This window comes from Micropterus dolomieu, linkage group LG08 (assembly GCF_021292245.1).
Source record: "Micropterus dolomieu isolate WLL.071019.BEF.003 ecotype Adirondacks linkage group LG08, ASM2129224v1, whole genome shotgun sequence".
Classification (NCBI taxonomy): Eukaryota; Metazoa; Chordata; class Actinopteri; order Centrarchiformes; family Centrarchidae; genus Micropterus; species Micropterus dolomieu.
This window is the reverse complement of record NC_060157.1, coordinates 2,891,555-2,913,390: the sequence shown is the minus strand read 5'-3', so window position 1 is coordinate 2,913,390 and position 21,836 is coordinate 2,891,555. Positions and strand designations below refer to the sequence as shown.

Below are 21,836 nucleotides of genomic sequence, written 5' to 3'. Positions count from 1 at the left end.
TTTTTTTTTTTTTTTTTGAGTTTGTTTCTTTCCTCATTTCTCCTCTTCTTCCTCTCCGTCTTCAGATCACACCGTGGTCACAGAAAGAAGAGGGTTGTATATTTTCTTTCCGTCTGGCGACCTCGAGCCATGAGCCAGCAGCTCCTGGATGGTGATCCAGTTATCAAGGATGCGACGATTCCTTTTCTTCATGATCTTCTTCTGGCTCAGTAATAGAATATTGTTGCTGGGGGAGTCATGTTGGGGATGAAGGTGGGTAGTCTGGGATGAACCTGGGTCTTCAGCGCCTCCTGTTGATGATGATAAAGTGTCCCTGGACATAAAACCAAAAAGTGATTTAGCAAACTGTATCTGAAGAAACATCAGCTAAATTTGTAGTTTTACATATTGTACTATATAGACCCTGAAGTAGCCCAGAAGTCCACTAACAAAACACATTCCAAAGCAAGTCCTGGCCCCCAGCTTTCCGGGTTTTTAAATCGTGACTTAAAACTCATTTTTACTCCTTGGCTTTTAATCCAGGATAAGTAAGCTGCTGTTTTCTTTGGTGTTATATTGTCTATTTATTGATTCATGTCAATGTAGAGCACTTTGGTCAACCTGGATGTATTTAAATGTGCTAAATAAAGAGAAGACGATTCACTGTTTGTTTCAGAATTTAGGATTTCAATAAATGAAGTTTGGATTTTTTTGTTTTATGAATTTTCACACTGCATGGCAGAGGGAGGTAAGAGTCATGATGTGGTGAACACAGATGGGTAAAGTTGTAGTTCTTCACAGTGACCACAAATTAGGTCCTAATGACCCCTAGGTTTAAATAAAAAAAAATAAAAATAAAAAAAAACTACGTAAATCAACCTGAAACTAAAATCTATTTAAAAAAATATATATATATATATATATATATATATATATATATATACACTGACTCAAACAAAACATACTTTTATACAATTACCGTAATATAGTCTGTGTTCTCACAGCGGTCCAACCTCATAACCCAAGCTGTGTGCAAAGTTGAGCCTTTCAGTCATCTTTTTCTTTACTTGTAATTAAGTTTAAAAAAAAATTTTTTCCTCCCTATCAGGACTTGAGGGTTATGGAAGAATAAACCTGTCTGTATTGAGGTTCCCCTATCATTCCATGCCCTTCAGACCACACCCACTGGGAATACTTAAACACAGGGTTTCTTTGTCTTGTCTGTAAGAGGGCCAGTGGGGGGTTGAAAGGAGCTGTTATAGGCTTCTCTATATTTATCCAATCCAAGTGGGAATCCTATTCTGCCCAGTGCCTAGCTAACTTGCTATTTTAAAATACAAAGATTATATATTTCCTCTTCTGGGAGTACCATACCGCCCTTTTCCTAAGGATTACACAGCTTCTTAAAGCTGATCCTCAGCCTTTTCCCATTCTATAGGTTCTCTTTGACAATTAGATTTTATTGTTTAAAACTAAAAGGTATAGAGACCCCAGGGTATAATAAGTAATCATCTGCATACTGAAGTAATTTGTGTTCACAACCCCCACCCCCATACACCAATAACGTCTTTGTCAGCTCTTAATGCTGCAGCTATGAATCCTTCAAGTATTTTCAGTGCATGTAAGAGGAAAGCCCATTCTACCGTAACAAAAGCCTTTTTCACACCAAGCGAAAAGGAAGCTACGGGTTAGCCCTCGTTAAAATTTTGGATTGAACTGGACTTTTTGTACTCTACCTGTCTCCTTTGAGGTAGTCCAGGCGGCTCTGCATCATGAACTCCCGTCTTCGTCTGTACTCTCTGGCTCTCAGCAGCTGCTGCTTCCTCTCCTCTTTGCTCCAGTAGCGTCCCTGTTGGAGCACATTTTGGAAGACGTTTAGCAGTGGATTAATGGGTTTGTCACACTGTACGTGGTCCTGGTTTAGAAATAAGGGATTAAAGTGACTTTGTTCTCAATAAGTTAAGTAAATAATGATAAATTGAGATATAAGTACAGTGCAAAGCGCTTATAGCGATCACGGTTACAGAAATCAGCTGCGTATATGGATCCAAAAGCTTGGGACAGAATCATTCCTCTCCAAATGCTGTTTAAATAATGTACTTATAGTAATCAAGTAGTCCGCTTACACTGTTACATTTGGGTCTTTTCATACATGATAACATAGGGGGAATATGAATATTGTTTTTCATACTTCAGCTGGGCATTGAGAGCCTCCAGTTTATTTTCAGGTTGTTAAACATGTAAAAATGCACTGAAACCAGTGCAAGCTGTGGATTAATAGCCAATTTCCACTATGGACACAGCACAATTCTGATTAAAGCTATATCCTAATTATTATTTGACCTACAGTAAGCTATATTGTGTGTGTGTATATAGAGTACAGTATTTATCAAATATATTAAATATTTCATTAAATATGTACATTAATTTGCAAAGCATTTGAAACAGCTGTAGGCCACTGTGTTTTGAAACTGTCACTACAATTCAGTGAATTGCAAAGCTGTCTGTTTCTGTTACTTTATTTTCATACAATAATCTACAATTGCAGACTCACCTGTTTCATCTCGCTGGCAGCATCGTCGTCTGTCGTCATGCCGCTGCGTTCCTCTCTGATCTTCATGGCTCTGGCCTTCAGGAGACGATCCCTTACCGGCCGCTTGGCCACATAGCGAGTGCCATCGCTCCGGATCTTTACCTGGACACGAGGAGAAAAAAATCCATTGCCTGTTTTCCAACATCCTGCTAAAAGCGTGCATTTGGAGGTAATCCAGCATGTTTCCTTTAAGCTCTCTGGGGTTTCACTTGGCTTTATGAAGTCGTTGTTCTTGAGCTGCTGCTTGTCCTCAGCTTTCTAGCTCCCTTCTACCCTCAAGGCTTGAAGCTGGATTTAAGGAAATTGTTTTAATTTGATAACTACATGAAGCTGGGTTCCTCAGGCTCAGTTGGAGGGGGTCCTTGAAAATATATTACTGTGGGTTATACACGTTCAAACTTTTTATGATAAAATATTAATGCACATTAAGGCTGGTTAACATGGCTGAACACAATATCAAGATAGTTTTAAGGTATTTCTTTTTTTACTCATTCCAGCCTCTCTTGTACACACACAACCACCAATTTCAAACTAGGTACCATAATGTTAAAAGATAATAATGCCCAGATATATGCAAAATGTTTGCCATTGTAAATATTGAAAAAATGAGTAAATCTGTCTTCAAAGGAATGACTTCTAGGTTTGATTTTCCTGCGACATAGTTCATTGGCTACTTTTGGCAGCCGACTCACAAATTTTGGAGTTACAAATAAAATTTATCAAACAATACTGAGGTGACGGTGATAGATTACCAAGAAGGTTCAGTTCATTTCAATCATCATTCTATTTAATATTAGTCAAAGCAGGAGGGTGGCTTGGCTACAAGCACTTGGTTACCTTGACTTGTCTTTATTGTCATCAGTATGATCAATATTTACCTTCCACTCCATGCGTTGTGGTGAGGCAGTTGATGAGTGTGTCAACCCGAGCGGTAAGGCCAGTCCTAACCGCGAGGCACGTGTATGGTGGTCCTCCAGGCCACATGGGGCGCTGTTCACACTTCTGGGACTGGCTGGGCCGCTGCTGCCTGTGCCCATCCCCCTCTCCTCGCCCTCGGCCATCGCTCTGTCTCTGACTCGGTCTAGTGGGTCCACCAGGCCCTCAGATGGCAGGGTCATGCAGCTCTGGTAGCGCTCTAATGGTTTATTGTGGCTGTGGTGTCTTCTGGTGAAATAGGGACTCGACTCTGCGCTTCCTCCTCCAGGTCTGTCAGTGGCTCTAGCTGCAGTGATAACAGTAAAAGGGTAATCAAAAACCAGAACATAAACCATGAACCCACAGTTAGAGGGACAGTGTCTCTTTCTTTTAAGTTTTCTTGTTAACAAACATCTTTATAGTCAGTGTCACCAATATACTGTATGTTGTGTACATCGTTGAGGTCCAACGTTATTGCATTTCCTTCTTCATAAGCATCTGAAAAGCTGATTTTGAAACCAACACTCAAATCATGTTGACATAGCTAGTGTGTACTTCTTCCACCCAGTGTTGACAGATTGCTGTTTCTTGGCTTGTTACGGGCACCACCAGTCAATCAGCAGAAAACATGAAACCAAGGGACACGATATAGCCTCCTTTCACAACAGACAATGGCAATTTTTGAGGTTAAGTGCAGTTTCACTTATTTTCATATTTATTACGGTGCCCCTAAGGAGATAAATCAGGTTTTCTCTTGCCCACCATGGTATTTGTTGTTCATGAGAAACGAGATTGATTTACTCGATTTTGCTAAACTTTCTGGTACACAAGATTCTATCTGTTTTGGGTTTTTTTGCCCGTGTCCTTAGGGGCTCTGTATTTTATTGCTTGGATGCACTACACGTCTCTACTACCTCTGTGTGTAGTCATCAGGAATCTGAGTTGCACCACTCTCTCTTGCTTCTGTGTTTACAAGTGCATCCCTGTGTAATGAGCATAGAAAAAGCAAAGAAAATGGGGACACACTTAGCAAAAAGTTGCTCTAGTGCTTGTGGTCAAACACTCCACAGGATTCCTTTAAACGTTTGCTCCTTGACTGAGAGCATCTAAATCAATGGGCAGACGTATTTGAAAAGCTTTAATTGAAGCTCTGAGATTTCTTTGTGGCACTTGTTATTATTTAAGAAACCTTGGTTAACATTTATTATTATACAGTGCGATTCACCCTTTGTTGTCATTGAGTGTGGCCGTTTCTGAGAAACAAAAGGCATTTTATCCCCCCCCCCAGTCCAATAATGGTATATTAGTAAAATTTAAGCAGGCAACCTGGCAACATGTGTCTTCAACACACATTTAGCATGGGTCATCTCCTCAGTTGCGATGCTGCTAAATAATGTCCTGCAGACTTTAAGTAAAGCAGTTTGTTGCTTCTGTTACGATGACACGGATCAAAGGTTGAGTGAGTTGGCCATCAAAAATATTGGTGGATCCTCAGCACTTGTCCATGTGTGAATCTTTACTCAAGTGAGACACTGAACCCCAAATGACTCCTAATCAGTGTGTTGGAAAAATGTTGGACACTCGTCTAAGTTTGCATGCGTTTAATAGAGAAAATAAAGGAAGACTCCTGTGGTCTGTCTTTGATTGTAAAATTATCCTTTTTTTGTGGCTTTTAAGTGTCCTGCTGCTGGTAATGACACTATTAGGGAACTTTTGCATATAAATGGCTACTTGTGGGCAACTAAAACGGTCGCAGAACTATTCCTTGTGACGAAGAACCAACATTCACAGACTGGTTTTGTGTGGGTTCATTAAAACACAGTAACAGAACAGTTAACACAGAGTTGGCATTTGAAATGCTTCAACTGGAGAAGCACGCATTGTGTACCTGCTCTGGAGCCCTGCCCTCCATCAGCCACACCCCTTCTTGAAGATGACCCCGCCTCTCTGGTCAGAGACCTGATGATGCAAACAAACCCAGATAATATCCAATATTACGTGCAGTTTTACAGAGTTTAAAGTACTAAGATGTGTAGAAAGCAGTGAAAGCAAAACCATGAAGGAGACCTGAACTTGGAGGGTGTAGAAGGGGTGGAGCTTGAGCCATGTGCCATATTTCCACTGGCTGTTTCGTACTTCCTGTAAGTGCTGGGGGAAAAAGAGCTGCTGAGATTAGAGTGGCGTCTCTCTCTGTCTCGTTCCCGACCGTGACGCCGTGGGGTGAGGGGGGAGTTCAGAGGGGGGAGGCGACTGAGGGGAAGAGGAGGAGGTGGGGACATCAGTCGTCTCCCTCCATCACCTTCCTCTTCTTGTAAAGGCGGGATCTGCTCGGTGCTGACCAACGGCGTGCTCCTGCAGCTCTCCCCTCCGGTGTTGTAGGCGCTGGTGCTATCTTTGTCGTCCGATCGCTCTCTCTCTGGGAGCTCGTTGATGGCTGACAACTCGTGGCGATGAGGGTCGTCGTCATTATCATTATCAAAACCTTGTAAAATAAGGAATTTTTGTTTTTATTCATTTAATTATCATTTTTAAACATCAAGATACTACAATCCACACTTTTTATTTACTTAACATTTGGAGATTCAATCCCAGCTTCACCTTTATCCGGTCAGCAGTTATTTAAAGTAAACAAAGATCCAGGACTCAACAGGACAATCTCTCTGTGTGGTGTCTGCGTGGATTTCCAGTTTCTCAAACCATCAAAAACATGTTCGGTAGGTTCTCCAGTCAGTGCTGTTTGACCAGACACTGCATTTCAATCAGTTGTCCACTGCTCCCTTCAGGGATGGGCTAAATGCGGAGGGTGAATCTCGCTATGTGTGTGTGACAAATAAAGTACTTTCACCTTACCTTAGACAACCTTGATATCCCAAACCACTTACTAAATGTGTTTAAAGAATTGCAGTCTGGATTTTTTTTTTCTAGTGCAGGAAGTGTAATAGTTATATAACTTTATTTAATCAAGAAAGCCTCTCTTACAGGAGGAAATGGGTGACCAAGTTCTTTTACGAAACAGTATTCATGAGGTAGCTTAGTCTGGGTGCACGGTGTGCATACAAAGTGCTGTACCTTTTAACACTGGAGACTGAGGTTTGCATACTGTATATTTAAGTTGCAACAAGTTGCCTAAACAAAACTATGAAAACATTAATCATGCTTTATTTGCCAGCAGTGGAAACTTATCTAAGACTCAATCACTGTAGGTTTCCTAACCATGTTGATAAAAAAAACTAGTAGTAGTTAAATGTTGTTTTTAGGAGACAGGGTTGGTTGTCTTTCATGGATAGTTCAACATTTTGGAAAATGCACTTCATGTTCTTGCCTAGAACAAGAATCAGAACCCCCGGTATACAAACATTTCCTCTTAGTTAGAAACGAGATTTCTCAAAAAAAGAAGTCTTAAAATACATATGAGAATGTATTTCACATTTCCGAGGATACTAAACAAATAAGACAGGATGTCAGATTTGGGAATTTCTTTCACACGTTCCTGTGTCAGTAGTTGTCATGGTTACCTGCTTCTACAGGGCCTGGTCGCCCCGCTCCTGCTGCCACCGTCTCCTCCTCCATCATCCAGGCTTTCAGACATCTCTCTCTGAGCTGCTGCATCTTTTGTGCCCGGAGGATGTTGCGGCACTTGAACTCCAGGTGGCGCAGCTCCTCCTCGATCAACGCCAACTCGTGCTCACTTAACGTCACGTTGCAGTTCACGTCGACCACCAAGGCAGAAGAAGCTTCCACCTCTCCCTCCCTCTCTGCCTCTTTTCTCTCTTCCTGCTCTGCTTTGATGTCTTCATGTTCTTTTTTCACTGCTTCTCTTTGCTGTTTTTCGCTATTCCTCTCGTACTGGCACTTGATCTCAAGCAGCTCCTGGTATCGCTGGCACTCCTCCTCCGTCAGGCCCGGCATCATCATCATCAGAGAGGGCTGATGATGGTGGTGGTGGTGGTAGTGCTGCAGGTCAGAGGTCAGACGTTAGAAGCCAGAAACATCAGGAATCACTATCTCTCATAGTTTTGAGTTATTATAACTTAAAACTAGAATTGTACTGGAGAAAAGTGCTGATTAAATACTGTGTGTGTGTGTGTGTGATTTATTACAGTAGTCAATCTCCTAATATTTAGCTTCATGTCTCTATCATTTTTAAATAAAACATCCAGCTCTGTGGTGGTGAATACTCGCCAAGTCTTATCTTCCCATTTTTCTCTGAGCTTAAAGTACTTAGTATTTTCATTACTGAATATTCTACTGATGACAGTTTTGGTGTATTAAATGCCAAATACAAGTTACCAGAGCAAATAACTGCATACAGATCAACAGAGTAGCTAGCATTTCAGTAGGCTCTCGGTCTTGTTACATGACTGACAGGAATATTTGTCAAAATGTCTTAAAAAAAAAAAGACAAATGCTGTCCAAACAGCAACCATACTGAAAGGGAACATTTGCTTTTAAAGATGTCTGCATCCCTACAGCTGGTATAATGTTTCATCTCTTTTTATCAAGCAGCACTAAACACAATGGAAGCACTGGTCTTGTTGCTATGAGACGACAGACAGCCCAACTGAAGTGCACCACTCTAGATAACAGCTTGATGGTCTTTCTCAATGCTGAAGTACAGTACATAGGCTACCCCTAGAAGTCCATCGGAGTCGTTAGGGACATTATAAGTTGTTAAAGGAAGTCGAGCTATATTGCATTTTTTTTTTTTTTCGTCAACAAATCCCATGAAAAGCCCAAAACCAACAATGTGTTGGTTTATCTCTTAAAACTTTCTGACTTGCTGTCTGTGGTTCAAACCTCAGGTCCAAGCCCACTGGTTCCCACTGAAGATGTATATCTATAAAAACACTTCACAAATATATTGTTTGTTTAAAATAGGCTCTGTAATTTCCAAGAACAGCTGCTCACTGCAGTTTTTAATCAAACGTAACTGTTTACTTGTAAAGACCAATGTTGCCAATAAGAAAATAGAAAATGCCCTAAATCAATGATGTGTTAGTGTATCTTCGTCAATACTTTCTGACTTCCTTAATGTCTGTGGCTCTTGGCTCTGAAAACTAAAGGTTTCACTTTTAAAAAGGCTAAATCGTTTCCAAATCAGCTGGCCACTTTAGTCTTTAACAAATGTTACTCAAACAGAAGGACATAGTGGAATTGTTGGGGACTATTTTCAGTGTTGGATGATTCCATGTGTGGTGCATTAGTGAGTATTTAGGGGCAGCAGGACGTGTCTGTGAGACTGAGTCAGAATAAACTACACTGTGTGATCAAGGTGATAAAAGGTTCTTGGACAACAATGGAGTTCTATGGCTCAGAGGAAGAACAGATATCAGGCTGCGATACATGCACAGTACTTGTTAGAACAATACATGTTTGTATGGAATTTGATGACAATAAATTAAATGTAGAATATCACCAGACTTGTCCTTTTAACAAGACCTCATTTTAAAATACCTTGTGGTGGTGATGGTGGGGGCTGTACGCTGCTCCTCCTGTTCCTACTCCAGCTGTCCAGTCCGGGCCGGGGAGGGAGTCGGAGCTAAGGTGGAGGTCTCGGAGGTGGAGGAAAGGAGGGGTGGTGTCTCCTCGGCCATGCCCGGGGTTGGGGCCGAGGCCGGGGCTGGGTCTTGGACTAGGCCTGGGCATAGGAAACATGGAGGGGTTTGCTGTGGTATACTAAAATCTAAATCATGGTTGAAATCAGTTTAAAGAGTTTAGGATATTTAGCTGTTTTCTTGCTAAATAGTTCTCTACTCAAGATATGACACGGTTGGATTTAATATCTCTGTCCTACCTGGGGCTGGGTCCCGGTCTGAACTTCCTGGTGCTTCCTGGTGTGTTGGTGGTGTTGGTGTTACAGGCACTGGTGTGATCACCCAGCAGGTCGTGTTCGGAGGACTCCTCGTAGCGGGTGCTGTCGTCGGTCCGGCCCACTCCGCTGTCCAGCTCCTGGCTGTTGGACAGCAGAGGAGCCAGGCTCAGCAGAGGAGGGAGGGGTACAGGTGGGTCTCTGTCCTCCTTCTGTCCTCTCTCTCCGTCCTCCCCATCCTCATCCTCTTCCTCCTCCACGTTCACATCACCCCCTGCAACTTCTCTACCTCCTTCTCCTCCCCCCGGGCAGGCCAGTCCTTCTCCTCCTCCTCCTGTTCCTCCCCCCCGGCAAAGGCGATAATAGCCAGAGAGGTGAGAGGAAGTGAGGGAGCAGGAAGAGGTTCGAGGATTTTGGTGGAAGCCGCCTCCTTCCAGCGTCAGCTCCATGTCCTCCTCTGGATCAACGGGGTTGTCATTCTGGAGAGAAAATCATGTTGTAGAGATTTTTTAATACATTTCCAGATTCTTCGATATGCAAATGGCTGATATTTGGCTATATTTAATAACCATGGTAACCTCAAAAAGTTCTAATTGTATTGTAAAAATGTCTTCAGACTGGAACTTATTAGATACACAGGAGTGAAACCGAATGTATACATTCAGCATGTTATAGCATTAATCTCATAGTACAGCTGATGACAGATCATTAGTTTCTTGTCATGAACTGAACTGATCTGCTGGAGAAGTCGGATGAAAAATCAGACAATCACCAAATTCATTAGGATAGACCCTCTGGAGATTGGTTTTATCCAGCAGACAGACAGTGCTCCAAGTTGGTGCCCCCGTCATTCCAGTGAACAATGCTTTCTTTAAGGCGTTAGTTTTGGGATCATTGCACATACTCAGTAGAGTCCTCCTCTGGCTGAGCTGCTCAGCTCTCCGAACACATGTATTTTATATTTGGGCCTAATAGCTGAGAATAGTTTTGGAGTGTTTGTTCATTGTTACAGCAGTGGTTTTAAGTGGGGGGGGATTCTTTCAGGGTCCTAGCGAGTCCCGTTATGTGCAATTTCAACTATTGGCTTTGTGTCAGAAATGCTGCACAGCCTGACTGTTTCTGACGTCCAATGCCAGCAGCGTGGCTAAAGCTGAAAGACATGGCAAAGACATAAACCCCTGCGTATTATATCAAAATGAGATCGGTGTGGTGTGACATTTCACATTTGATAGAAGCATTGTTATGAGAACCCTGAAGACCGTCATGTTTTTGCCTGAGTGCACTGATTATTTTGTTGTTGCAGAGGAAAACGTGCACAAACACAGGAGAGGAGGCAGAGAAAGAACCTGAGAGTCCAACTCAAGCAGTCACACATCACTGAGTGCAGGGATTTAAAAGTTGAGTTACTGCAGCAAAATAAATCACCAGTACTATTCCAGTCAGTTTCTCAGTTCTGTTCTGTTTTAATAGGATTGTTGAATATGAGCAGCTCTTCCAATTTGTTGCTGTTGGCAATAAGAACATCTCTTGTATTAAATTCAGGTCATTTGAATATTATTTGAGTGTAAACTGAGTGGTTTCTTCTTAAGAGGCTCGTGTGTCAGTGTTAGTTAATGTTATTAAACAGAACAGAAGTTGTTGGTTCTCTGTTTTGTCTTCATGTCTCCACATGACTTGTCTTATTCTTAATCTAAAAGGGAAAGGATCATTCTGGTGATATACTATACTTTTCTAATTGTCAGTAAATCCCATGTGCAGATCCAAACCAACTATTAATGTATCTACCTGCAAGCACTGTGTGCCTATCACAACCTGATGTCTCGTCTTCATCAGTGGGCTTGGAGCGGAGAGCCACAGACAGAGTAGGAAAGTCAAAGTATTGACGGAGACGGACGAACACGTTGTTGATCGAAGGCTTTTTCTATTTTCTTATTGACAATAAGAAATATCACTTAGACTTTGTGTTAAAGTTGTGCACTTAGTTGTGATATTATGCCAGTATTGGTCTTCACAAGTAAACGTGTGTGTGTGTGTGTGTGAACAGATCAATCTTCTCTTGTATCTGTACTTGTGTGATATACGTGAGTGTGTCTGACCTCGAGGGAAGAAACTAGGTCACATGGGATATATTTCTACCCCTCCATTTCCTCCTTCATCCATCATCCCTTCATCCCTGCATCATTTCATCTGATACCTTAACCTCTGTCTCCTCTCTGTAGACTTCACAGCAGGTTGTTAGAAAGTAAATTCTGTTTCTCTGCTACAATAAAGATTTTACCATCTATATAAAATCACAAAACCACTACCAACATTATTTGCATTTTACTGCATGGATGCACTTTAATTTTACAGGGTGTAATATCTATTTTTCACTGAGAAATCCACTGACAGTATTATTAGAACATTTCAAGCTCCACTTAGTAGCTTTTTCCAGAGCTTTTAATTGAACATTACAGTCTTGTAAAAGGCTATTGAGTGGATCTTGAATGAAGATGTTTTATGAACTATTTCCGAGGTAAAAAATGAAACGTTCACTATCAGGACATTATTGGTCTAAGACTTAAAGCCCAGCTAGAGTCTGCAGAGTTCATCACACTCCAAATACATGTATAGCAATATTATATTATATAGCTGCAGTACCAGAGGCTGCAGTTTCATGGCCGTAGTTATTTTGCGACAGCGCAATCTAGTGGATTGGTGGTGGTAATGCCCAGCAACACGAAGGAGGTCCACCCCGTCAGCTAGCACGTCGTCCGTGAGGCCAATATGCACAGCTGTACGAGTAGTATGTAGTACCGGAGACTGCAGTTTCAGGACCCCAATCCTAGGACCGGAGCTGCATTTCTAGGACCCTTGTTTCCTTTGATACTGACGGCTGGCTGGCTGGTTGGCTAGCTATGTTACTCTTGACAGCCCCCTGAAGCCAATTACCCTTACCACAACCATCACCGAGTGTGTGCCTAAACTTAGGTTATTGAGTATATGCATGTCAGCTGTAGGGTTAACAAAACTTCTTCATGTTGCTGTGCATCACAACCACCACTCCACTAGATGGCGATGTCGCCAAAGAATTACGGTCCTAGAACTGCGGCCCCAGGATTGCGGGGCTCCTGAAACTGCAGCCTCCGGTCCTGCAGCGACATAATATTGATAGAGGCTGACAATGTATTTCAAGTTCGTCCTGAGGTGCAACAGGAAACATAATAGGGTCATCAAAATTAAAAGGGTTCATCCTTTCAGGAGATGGAATGTGATCAGCATACACAATAAAATAAACTTACTAGACTATATTTTCATTTTTGACTCAAAATTAGGTACAATTCAATAGTCACTGGATATTGGTAGGGACATGTCCCTACTGGCCCTATGAAATTCGACGCCTTTGTAATTCAATAAGAAACACATTTATAGAATATTATTTTCTACGATTGTGTTATTTATTGTTGTTGGGGTTTTTTTGCATTTATTTGATCTTTTTTGTGTGTTGTTGTTTTGTTTTTTTTTTTGTTTTGTTTTTGCCTAGTCGATAAAACATCCATCATCTCCTGTTCTCTCATTACACGGAGATCTGACCAGCTCAGTTGTCAGGACTCTGAGGACTGACTGACGGACAATTTATTTTATTTTGGTGAGGGTGCACATGCACTCTGTTCACATTCATCAGTGAATATGTACACGTGTGAGTTTTAACTGACGTGTATGAACATGCCGTCTTGCAGTTCCTCTTCTGTCAGCAGATGTGGACACACACTCAGGGACCTGCTGTCATACTAAAAACATTCATCGTGTGTGTGTGTGTGTGTGTGTGTGTGTGTGTGTAATAACACAGAGTACACACACAGCCATGAATTTTATGTATATGACATTTTGCTGTGAAGAAAAGCGACTGTGAATCAGAGTGAATGTAAACGTATGTGCAGCTGCGTGCGTTGGTTTTAGATTGTGAGCATTCTGTAAAGAAACTTTCCTAACGAGATGAGTTTCATTGTTTTAGTCATGATGGTTTAGTTAATTTACTAGATGTTAGCCAGGCAGCCCTTTTTTGAGGGGGTGGAAGGCTACTGCTGTGCAGGTTAGAAATTCATGTTTGCAGAGGTTGGTGCTTGACATGTAAAGCTACACATGTTCCAGATGATTCCAATCCACCAAGACCAGCCCAGGAAGGTGGATAAATGGGGGGGGATAACCTGAGTGTTGATGATAATAGAAAAAGTAACAGAACTCAGCATAGTTACAAACTGTAAACTATACGTCACACAAAACTGCGCAAAATGCATACATACATAACAATACGTAACACAAATGGCTTCTGTGGGGATGGATCTGATCCTCCAATATTCTCCCCAATTGTAACTTCACAATCAACAGTCTAGTGGGTGGAGGTCAGATGATTAGATAACAAAATACATCTAGTCAAGGTCTGGCTTGATGGTGGCATTTAGAGCAAAATCATGAGGGTGTCAAGTCAATATTCAAAGTGTGAATATGTTCAGCAAATGTTGGCATTTACAGCAATCAGGGTTAGAAGATCCAGTCCTTCAAAAATGTAAAGTTTTGACTAATGATAGTGCTAGACGACCAGGGTCACAGGGTCGCCAACATAAATCAATATTTGGAAAGCAGGGAAAGGACTGTGACCACACTGTGAACCAAACGGTGGCTTTTATAAAACTTTCACCTCCTGTTCGCCAGCCGCCGCAGCAGCAGCAGATACGAGGAGAAAGTAGGTTAGAAAACTAGGCTGCGGGCGAGCTGAGTGATGAAACAGGAGAGACAGTGTTCGACCCGAAGTTATGATGTGATGACTATTTCTGGACCTAAAAGTGAAGAAGACTATTCTCAGAAAGGGACTCACTCAGTTTAAACTTTTGGTGAAGTGACTGTTTGATTAATGGGTTGATCAACAAGTATTTAGATAATCTATTTATTTACAACATGTCAAGCAAGTATTAAACAGTTGGTACTAAAATGATCAGATTTGATTGAAAAGAGAATATCTTTTAGTTTTGGCCTGCTGTTTGAAAACATCCCGCTGAGAACTTGTGTTGCGTATCTTTCTGTATAACATTTTATAGGCTAAACCCTGCTTTGACCTAAATGCTAACATCAGGAAAAACTTTAAAGTCACAAGTGATTACAGTTAATTCTCTGGACACTATGAATATCTGTACCAAATTACAAAATTTACTGGCAATCCACCCAATAATTGTTGAACCTAAGTGGTGAACCAACAGGCTGATAGTTGAAACCTAACGTGTCTATAAAGATTGACTACAAGGTTAAGTTCAGTTTAAAGCCAACATTCTTGTAACTGAAAGCAAGGATGGTTCCCTCTGTGTGGCCACACCTACGCCTCAGGTGATGCAGATTAGGGGACATTATATCGTGAAATAATGAGACGCTTTAGAGCAGAGGCAGGCCTACTCTGGGGGGCTCCAAACAGTTTTGGAGGAGACTCTGTAAATTAAAGTGGGGAAAAAAGTATTAAATTAGTTATCAAAAGCAGATCACATAGTACAGCCTACGTGTGTGTGATTTGTGTGAGAGATTCTTAATGATTATAGTGGTTTTGGGGAAGTTCACTAAATGTATTTGGTGAAGTCTGAAGTTATGCCAAACAGTAATATTTTCTTGGCTCACTTATTGAGTTTCTATGGGATTAAATAGCATCATCATGATCCCATGGGTATCCAGGAACTGAGAAAAATTTATGCTGCGTTCCAGGCAACTCGGAACTGGGAAATTTCCAACCCCCAACTAGGAAAACTACCCTGGAACGCCACCTGAAGTCGGATGTCCTACTTGTGAACTCGGAGAAAAAATACGTCCCCCGACTTCACAAGTAGCAGCTGAATTATGTCACAAAACAATGTCAGCGCCCATGGATGCACACATTGTAAATGTTAAACCATAAACTAAAAGGCAACAAAACGTATATTTGCATGTATTTAAATTAAAATAATACATACGGTCATATAGTAAAACCTGTTCTGCATGTACATTAATGTAGAAATATGTTTGGCCTATTAGGTAGCTGGCTACAGTAAAGAATCTCATGAAGTCATCTTCTGTGCATAAAATGCCAAAACATTAGGAAGTGCAACCTACAACATTGACTGACTTGAGGGTTACCAACTGATGTAGCGGTACACAGAACTAGTAAAGTAGGCTATAGGCTATTTATGTCAGTTGTTGCAGTTAAGCTGCCATCTTTTTAATTAACCCCTAAAACACTGCTGAGGGTGCAACTGTGTGCACACTTTGTCACGGTCAGCCCTGGTTTTCGTTCACTTTCAGTGTCATGCACCACCAATGCACTTGGACACATTTTGAAGGCGGAGGTTTCAACTGGGAAATAACCCAGTTCTGACCGGTCTTGAACGCGGTATAAGCAAGTAAACTAACGCCGTGTGTGTGTGTGGGGGGGGGGGCTCCTTTTTCCAAGCTTTGTTTGAAGGGAGGCCCCAAGTCTCAGACTTTGTACCCTCTGCTCTAGAGCCAAAGTTAGCTCTGATTGAAGTATAACACAGGATTTAAATGCTACTCTTTCTGCATGTGAACAAGCTGTAGCACTCACAAGTCTGAACATGTTTTAGGTAAATTAGTTACACACACACACACACACACACACACACACACACACACACACACACACACACACACACACACACACACACACACACACACGGCTGACATTCTTGTTATGGAAGATGAAGACCAGTTGAACCTTGTGGTCGACCTGCATTGTACAGTGCGTGCTCCTCCTCTATGAAAGAGTATCACTAGTGTGAGTTAACTTTGGTTTCTATGGTTACCTGCAGTCTGTATACCCTGAGCATTGATTTAGGATGATGGTTTGACTGTGTCGTGTTGTGGGACATCACCTCTATATCAGGCCTGGCCAGCAGCAGTGAGAAGTTGATGCTGTCCTCTCGGCTCAAAATGGCCACCGCTTCCTCTCTGTTCTGAATATCCACTCCGTTAATCTAGAGGGGATGAGGCGAGGTACAAAGATCGGTTACTTTATATTCATTCGTAAAAACCGCAGCCTTTGTTCATTACTCAGTGTAACTTACTCTACATTTCAAGTAGCCCACTATTTAAAAACAAGATATCTTTGTGTGGTTCATCATTGGTGATAAATGATCCAAACATCCCGTGAGGTGCGGCGAGTGTTCCTCTACTGCCACTACACAATTTTGGATTTATTCACTCACATTAGAAACATTTACTAAAAGCTTTTTCTTTTTACATGTTTATTTACAGCATTATATGTTGAAATTGGCAATATATTAACTTATTGGGTGAAAACTGGTAGATCTATGCAAAATCGGGCGTAAGATCCTCGTTTCGCTGCGAAGCTTCGACTCTGAGATTGACATTCGAATCAGGCTCTACCCAAGTGATGCAAAGTATAATGTTATTTGCAGTACTAACACAGTCCCTATAATCTTGCTACTATAAGGTATAGCATTTTGAGTAACCTGAAATTGTGTTATATTTGATTAAATATAGGAGAGAAAAAATGGTACGAACAGTAAATTCTCTTTTCATGTCTCACTTAAACACCTGTGATTTATTTACAGATGTGTGTGTTGTGTTAAACGCATAAGAAGAATAGAATAAAATAGAAAATAAGGGTTCAAAACATGATTATAAAATGTATGAACCATGTCACAGTTTGTTAATATTTGGTTGTACTGTATGTGATGACATCTGTCCAAAAGCAGCTGCTGGTCTATTCTTTTCACATTTCAACGTCACCTTCCCTGACGCTGCTTTCACGAGGTCGTCAGTCGAAGGGCCAGGGGATAATGAACAAAGAAATGTCAGGAAGGTAAATTTATTCACACTCGTTTTTCATTGTCAAGCTCTCTCAGAAAGGACATTGAACATGTGGGGCTGAAGCTTTAGAGCGGAAACGAAAACATTGTTTTAACAGGATACAGGAAAAACTCCCGCGGACGGCTCCGCTTGCTAAGTAAAAAAACAGTGAATGGCACCTTAAGAGCTTAAGAGAATCAAACACTATTGATCACCGGCAATTACATAGCTCGTAATGATAACAAATAAATGTTTGTACTGTAATCCTTGTTGAAAGATTTACAGGGAGCTTTCCAGTTCCGCAAGCCTCATTTAGAAGATTTTCAACTTTATCTAATATCTTCATGATGGGGTGGCGATGATGCAGTTGTTAAGACCCGTGACTTTGGTGTGAGAGACACGGTTTCGATTCCCAATGTGACGCAATCTGACACTTAACCCCCTAGTTGCTCCACAGGTGCGTGACTTCTAGCAATAATAAGTGTATCACTGTGTATCATCCTCCTCTTATTTTGTGTAGGATATGAGCATGTTTATTTTCTTTTATTGTTCTATTCTTTCCTGTTTATGACGTCTGTCTTCCTGGAGGCTGTATCAGTCATCTGTCCTCGGACACTCTCAAATATATCTTTGTACAGCAGTGTCCTCTCTCTTGTTGGTCTGGTGATTTGTCACCTGCATCCATTTGAGTGGAACAGTGAGTTGGTAACACAGGGTGACAACGTTGTCTCACCCTCCATCTCTCTCTCTGTCTATTTTTAGGACAGCAGTAACTGGGCTGCTGACAGCTCTCTCTGATTGGACAAGGCTGTCCCGGGGGTTCCAAGTATAAATTTACATAGTTTGATTTGAAACTATTTTTAACCCTCATAGAGCCAGCTAATTTCGCAGAGGACAAGTTTGTATTTTCAATCTGCAGGAAATGTATTTAACGTATCCCTGAAGGTCAAAATTCAATATTTATGAATACAGAGATTTTTCTTTGACCTGAGGGTGAAAATGATTTGACCTCTGGAGTGCATGAGTGTGATCCGTAAATGTTAAAGAAATCTGTTTTGTTAAGTTTGATATTTGGTGACCAGAGAGAAAATGTTTAGAGTCCAGCTACAATAGTTAGGAAGGGCATTTTAACAATTAAGTGAAAAGATTTGTGCAACCAGACAAATGTCCAGATCTCTGGATGGGTCAATGGTCCCTAACAAGCAGAACAGAGTGTAAGTTAGTGTTTGTGTACCTGTAGTATTCGGTCACCCTCTCTGATGCGTCCATTTTTGGCTGCGATGCTATTTGGATTAACCTAAAGTGATAGTGGGAGAAAGAGAGAGAGATAAACAAACCACTTAAGAAATTGACGAACAAATAAATTACCTCATGAATTAAGAAACAAATTCATTAATAGTGACTGAATTAATGCATGAATGATTAAATTGGTACAAGTTGGCTGACTGAATGGAAAGAGAGTGACTAATTGGTTGGATGAATGATTCAAAGGAGAAGATAATGAATAAAGTGATTACTGGATGGAAGTAATAAATAAATGATAAGATAATAAAATATATGTATGAACATCCGTTCTCATTCCCAGGTCATCAAATAACGAAACTGGTTGGTCCAATCCTTGGTGTCTCATACAGACGCACATGGTATTAGCATTTCTGTGAGGCAACCATTTAACACGTGGCTAACGTTGTGAAACGGGCCTAATTATTGGTTTAATTAGTTTTAGGCACCAAATGTACTTGGTTAGGTTTAGAAAAAGATCATGGTTTGGGATAAAATGAGTGCTTCACTTTACTTTGTGATACGTGATTGCACAGTGGATAAGATAAGATAAGCCTTTGGTGTGGGAGACCCAGGTTGAATTCCCACTGTGACACCGATGTGTCTCTGAGCAAGATATTTAACCCCTAGTTGCTCCAGAGGCGTGTTACCTCTGACACGGCAATTGTAAGTTGCTCTGGATAAAACGGTCAGCTTAATTAAATGTTTACAGCGTCATTTAACTTTAAATAAGTAAACTGGTTTTGGTCTCACACGGGACACAAACCCCAGTCTCCTGTGTGAAAGTCCAAAGTGTTCCATCCACCCCGACCACCTCCCTACATCGACTTTATATGACCTAAAAAGGCTTTCTGGCAGCCCGGTGCGCCTCGTATAGACGCCAAAGAGTACCTTGTGCGTCTGTATTTGACAACCTGGGAATGAGAACTTTTGAAAGCTGAAGGAAGAGAAAGATGAGCGAGTCATGTGAATAAATAAGCATGTTTATGCATCATTAACAGACTTTAAGGCATTTTTTTTGCAATCAAACCAGTGAAAAGATAAATGAGTCAGTTTGAGGTTAAATGAACGGGTGAATAAACTCTGGAGAGGAGAAAGAGTAGGATGAAGACATCACCTCTCCAACATAAATCCCAAGATCCTCCTCGTCTTCCGTCCTGTAGCAGACTGTCAGACCCAACTTCTCCTGCTGACTGGATTTGTACAGCTCCACCTCCTGGAGGAACAAGGGGAGGAAGACTGATTGACCGTCTGAGCTGGTTTAAGGACGGCGCTCGCCTGTAGGTGGTCTTCAGACCAGAATGCGGCACAGCAAAGTTCACCTCAGGAAATGGGCGACGGTTGAGGCATGGTGACCAGGTACAAGACTACTCGCAGGGCTAGATTGTGAACTACTGTAGCTGACGGGTTGGTGGACACAGTCTTTGTGTGGTTTGTCCAGTCTTTGTAGGTTGCAGCTATTATTCAGCTCTGTCCTAAGCTTTAGAACAAATACTTAATAAATCATAGGAGATCAGAGACCATCCCATCAAAGTCCAGTTTGGACCATCATTGCTGAAACCTCCTTTATATGGTTTTAGCTTAAGGGCATTGACAGAGGAAAGTCGGTGATTTAGGGAGGAAATGAGGGATGTAACAAAAGGAAAAAAGACATCAAGACATTAGAAAGTAATTTAGGGGGGGGTATAATGATGGTGGAGATTGGGAAAACTAATGAGGGCGGAGAGAGTAGAAGTGATTTAGGGAGAACAGAAAGTCTCATTGGTATATGAGAAAGACAGAGCAAGAACGTTTCCACTTTGCTGACTTCTTTAATGACTAAATTGCCGTTTGCCTCAGGAAACAGCCGTGAACCAATGTAGCAGAAACAGAAGAAGTGCCACTCAGCCAAACGGAGTGGTCCATTAGGCTTTTGTAAACTGAACTTTTCAGTGGCTAAGACCAGTCTGACCATCACTCATCCTGCTCTTCTCCAACAGACAGCTTGTAGAAGTCTGTTTGTTTCAGTAACATGTTTGAGACGGAGTGATTTTCCAGCACCAGCAAAAATATCTGGATTTCCCTTTTATTTCCTCCTTCCATTCCTTTTCCGTCCTCCAGGTCTCATTTCTTTGATTCCTTGCTCAGTTCTTTGTCCGTGTACGTCTTCCTTTCCACCCTCTCCGTCTTTTCTACCTTCTTTTCATTGATCTCTCATTTTTCCTTCACTTTGTCCTCATATCCTCCCTCCCTTTCTTTAATACCTCTTCATTCAATTTTACACTTTAATTATTTATCCCCTCATACTTCCATCAGAATCCCATTTTGCTTTTCTATTTCTTTCCTCATCCTTCTTCTTCTTCCTTCTCCTCTAACCTTTTTTTCATTTCTTTGATATTTTCATCCCCAAATTAACCAATCCCTCAACCTAACCAGACATTTTCTAGCATAGCTGTTTATCTTTTGTACTGAAGATTCAACCAGGTGAGTTTATTGCTATAGGAGAGCTTCAGTCCCGTCTATCCGGAAATAATGGGATTTTTAACCAGGGACACCCGAAACAGTTCCTCAGAATTTGAAAATGAAGCTTTGAGTGTTGGTTGTGCACCTAAAGAGTCATCCACTATGCGGCCAATGCAACTGTGTTGATAAAAATTTAAACACATCTGCTCCATGAAATGAGGTAGACAGCAAATTTCCCAGCACGTCAGCAACCAGATTTTGTCGTATTTTGTTCATTTTTGTAGGGACTTCAAATATGCTGAACTACTAAAATGAGCCTCCCTCTCTTGCATTTACATTATATGGGTGTGAACCCCCCCTCCAAAAAAAAAATATCTCATCAATTTGTGCAAGAAAAAGTCTTTCCTCTCTGAGCAAGTCTGTTGTCGTAGAGCGAAAGTGAAGAACCACAGCTGGCTGCCCTGCTTAGTTTATATTCCAGATGTATTCATCAGCTAAATGACTTGCACCTGTCTTTGTCTTATGCATAGAGTCACAGATGCGCAGCTGGGGATGCCACTGGTTTCTCTCAGGTCTTAAAGCTCATTACAAGGGTTAAGTACTTGAAAATGGGAGACAGGCTGACAACCAACTGTGTTATTGAATGAAATTTGCCAGACATTTTCTTTTTATTAATGACAATTGGTTGCTGGTGATCCAGCAGCAGAGTTCTCACCTCATACTCCAGGTCTTCCTGCCTGTCCACCTCATGGTTAGAAACGTCAAAGTAGTCATCGGGGTCATTGTACTCAAAGACACAGCTGAGGGAAGGAGGAAGAGATGGGGAAGACAGAAAAATCAATACACATCATATCTAACATCATTGATTTTTCATGTCTAGAGACTTGTCAAAGCCAAAAACACAACGGGTCAGGACATACAACTCATTGATCCCATATGGTCCCACGAGGTGAGGGAGGGGAGGAGACGGCGGAGGTGGTGGAGGGGAGGAGG

The 21,836-nt window shown here is 41.4% G+C and overlaps 2 protein-coding genes across 2 annotated transcripts in view; one reads left to right on the top strand and one right to left on the bottom strand.

Annotated features, from left to right (window-relative positions):
- LOC123974626 (formin-like protein 7) overlaps window positions 1-21,836 on the top strand; it is a 161,385-nt gene that overhangs the window by 7,282 nt on the left and 132,267 nt on the right. Inside the window, exon 2 of the mRNA XM_046055450.1 lies at window positions 2,528-2,741. The gene's annotated coding sequence lies outside the window, so the exon portion shown is untranslated. The remainder of the gene's footprint in view (window positions 1-2,527; window positions 2,742-21,836) is intronic.
- The window catches only part of LOC123974599 (PDZ domain-containing protein 4-like), a 53,257-nt gene continuing 31,466 nt past the window's right edge, over window positions 46-21,836 (bottom strand). The window contains exons 7-18 of the mRNA XM_046055415.1: window positions 19,519-19,617; window positions 18,355-18,417; window positions 16,181-16,282; window positions 9,282-9,775; window positions 8,942-9,125; window positions 7,003-7,441; window positions 5,555-5,969; window positions 5,376-5,446; window positions 3,451-3,794; window positions 2,534-2,674; window positions 1,716-1,828; window positions 46-313 (exon numbers count right to left, since the gene is read on the bottom strand). Coding sequence (XP_045911371.1) covers window positions 67-313; window positions 1,716-1,828; window positions 2,534-2,674; window positions 3,451-3,794; window positions 5,376-5,446; window positions 5,555-5,969; window positions 7,003-7,441; window positions 8,942-9,125; window positions 9,282-9,775; window positions 16,181-16,282; window positions 18,355-18,417; window positions 19,519-19,617 — 2,712 coding nt within the window. The 3' untranslated portion in view covers window positions 46-66. The remainder of the gene's footprint in view (window positions 314-1,715; window positions 1,829-2,533; window positions 2,675-3,450; window positions 3,795-5,375; window positions 5,447-5,554; window positions 5,970-7,002; window positions 7,442-8,941; window positions 9,126-9,281; window positions 9,776-16,180; window positions 16,283-18,354; window positions 18,418-19,518; window positions 19,618-21,836) is intronic.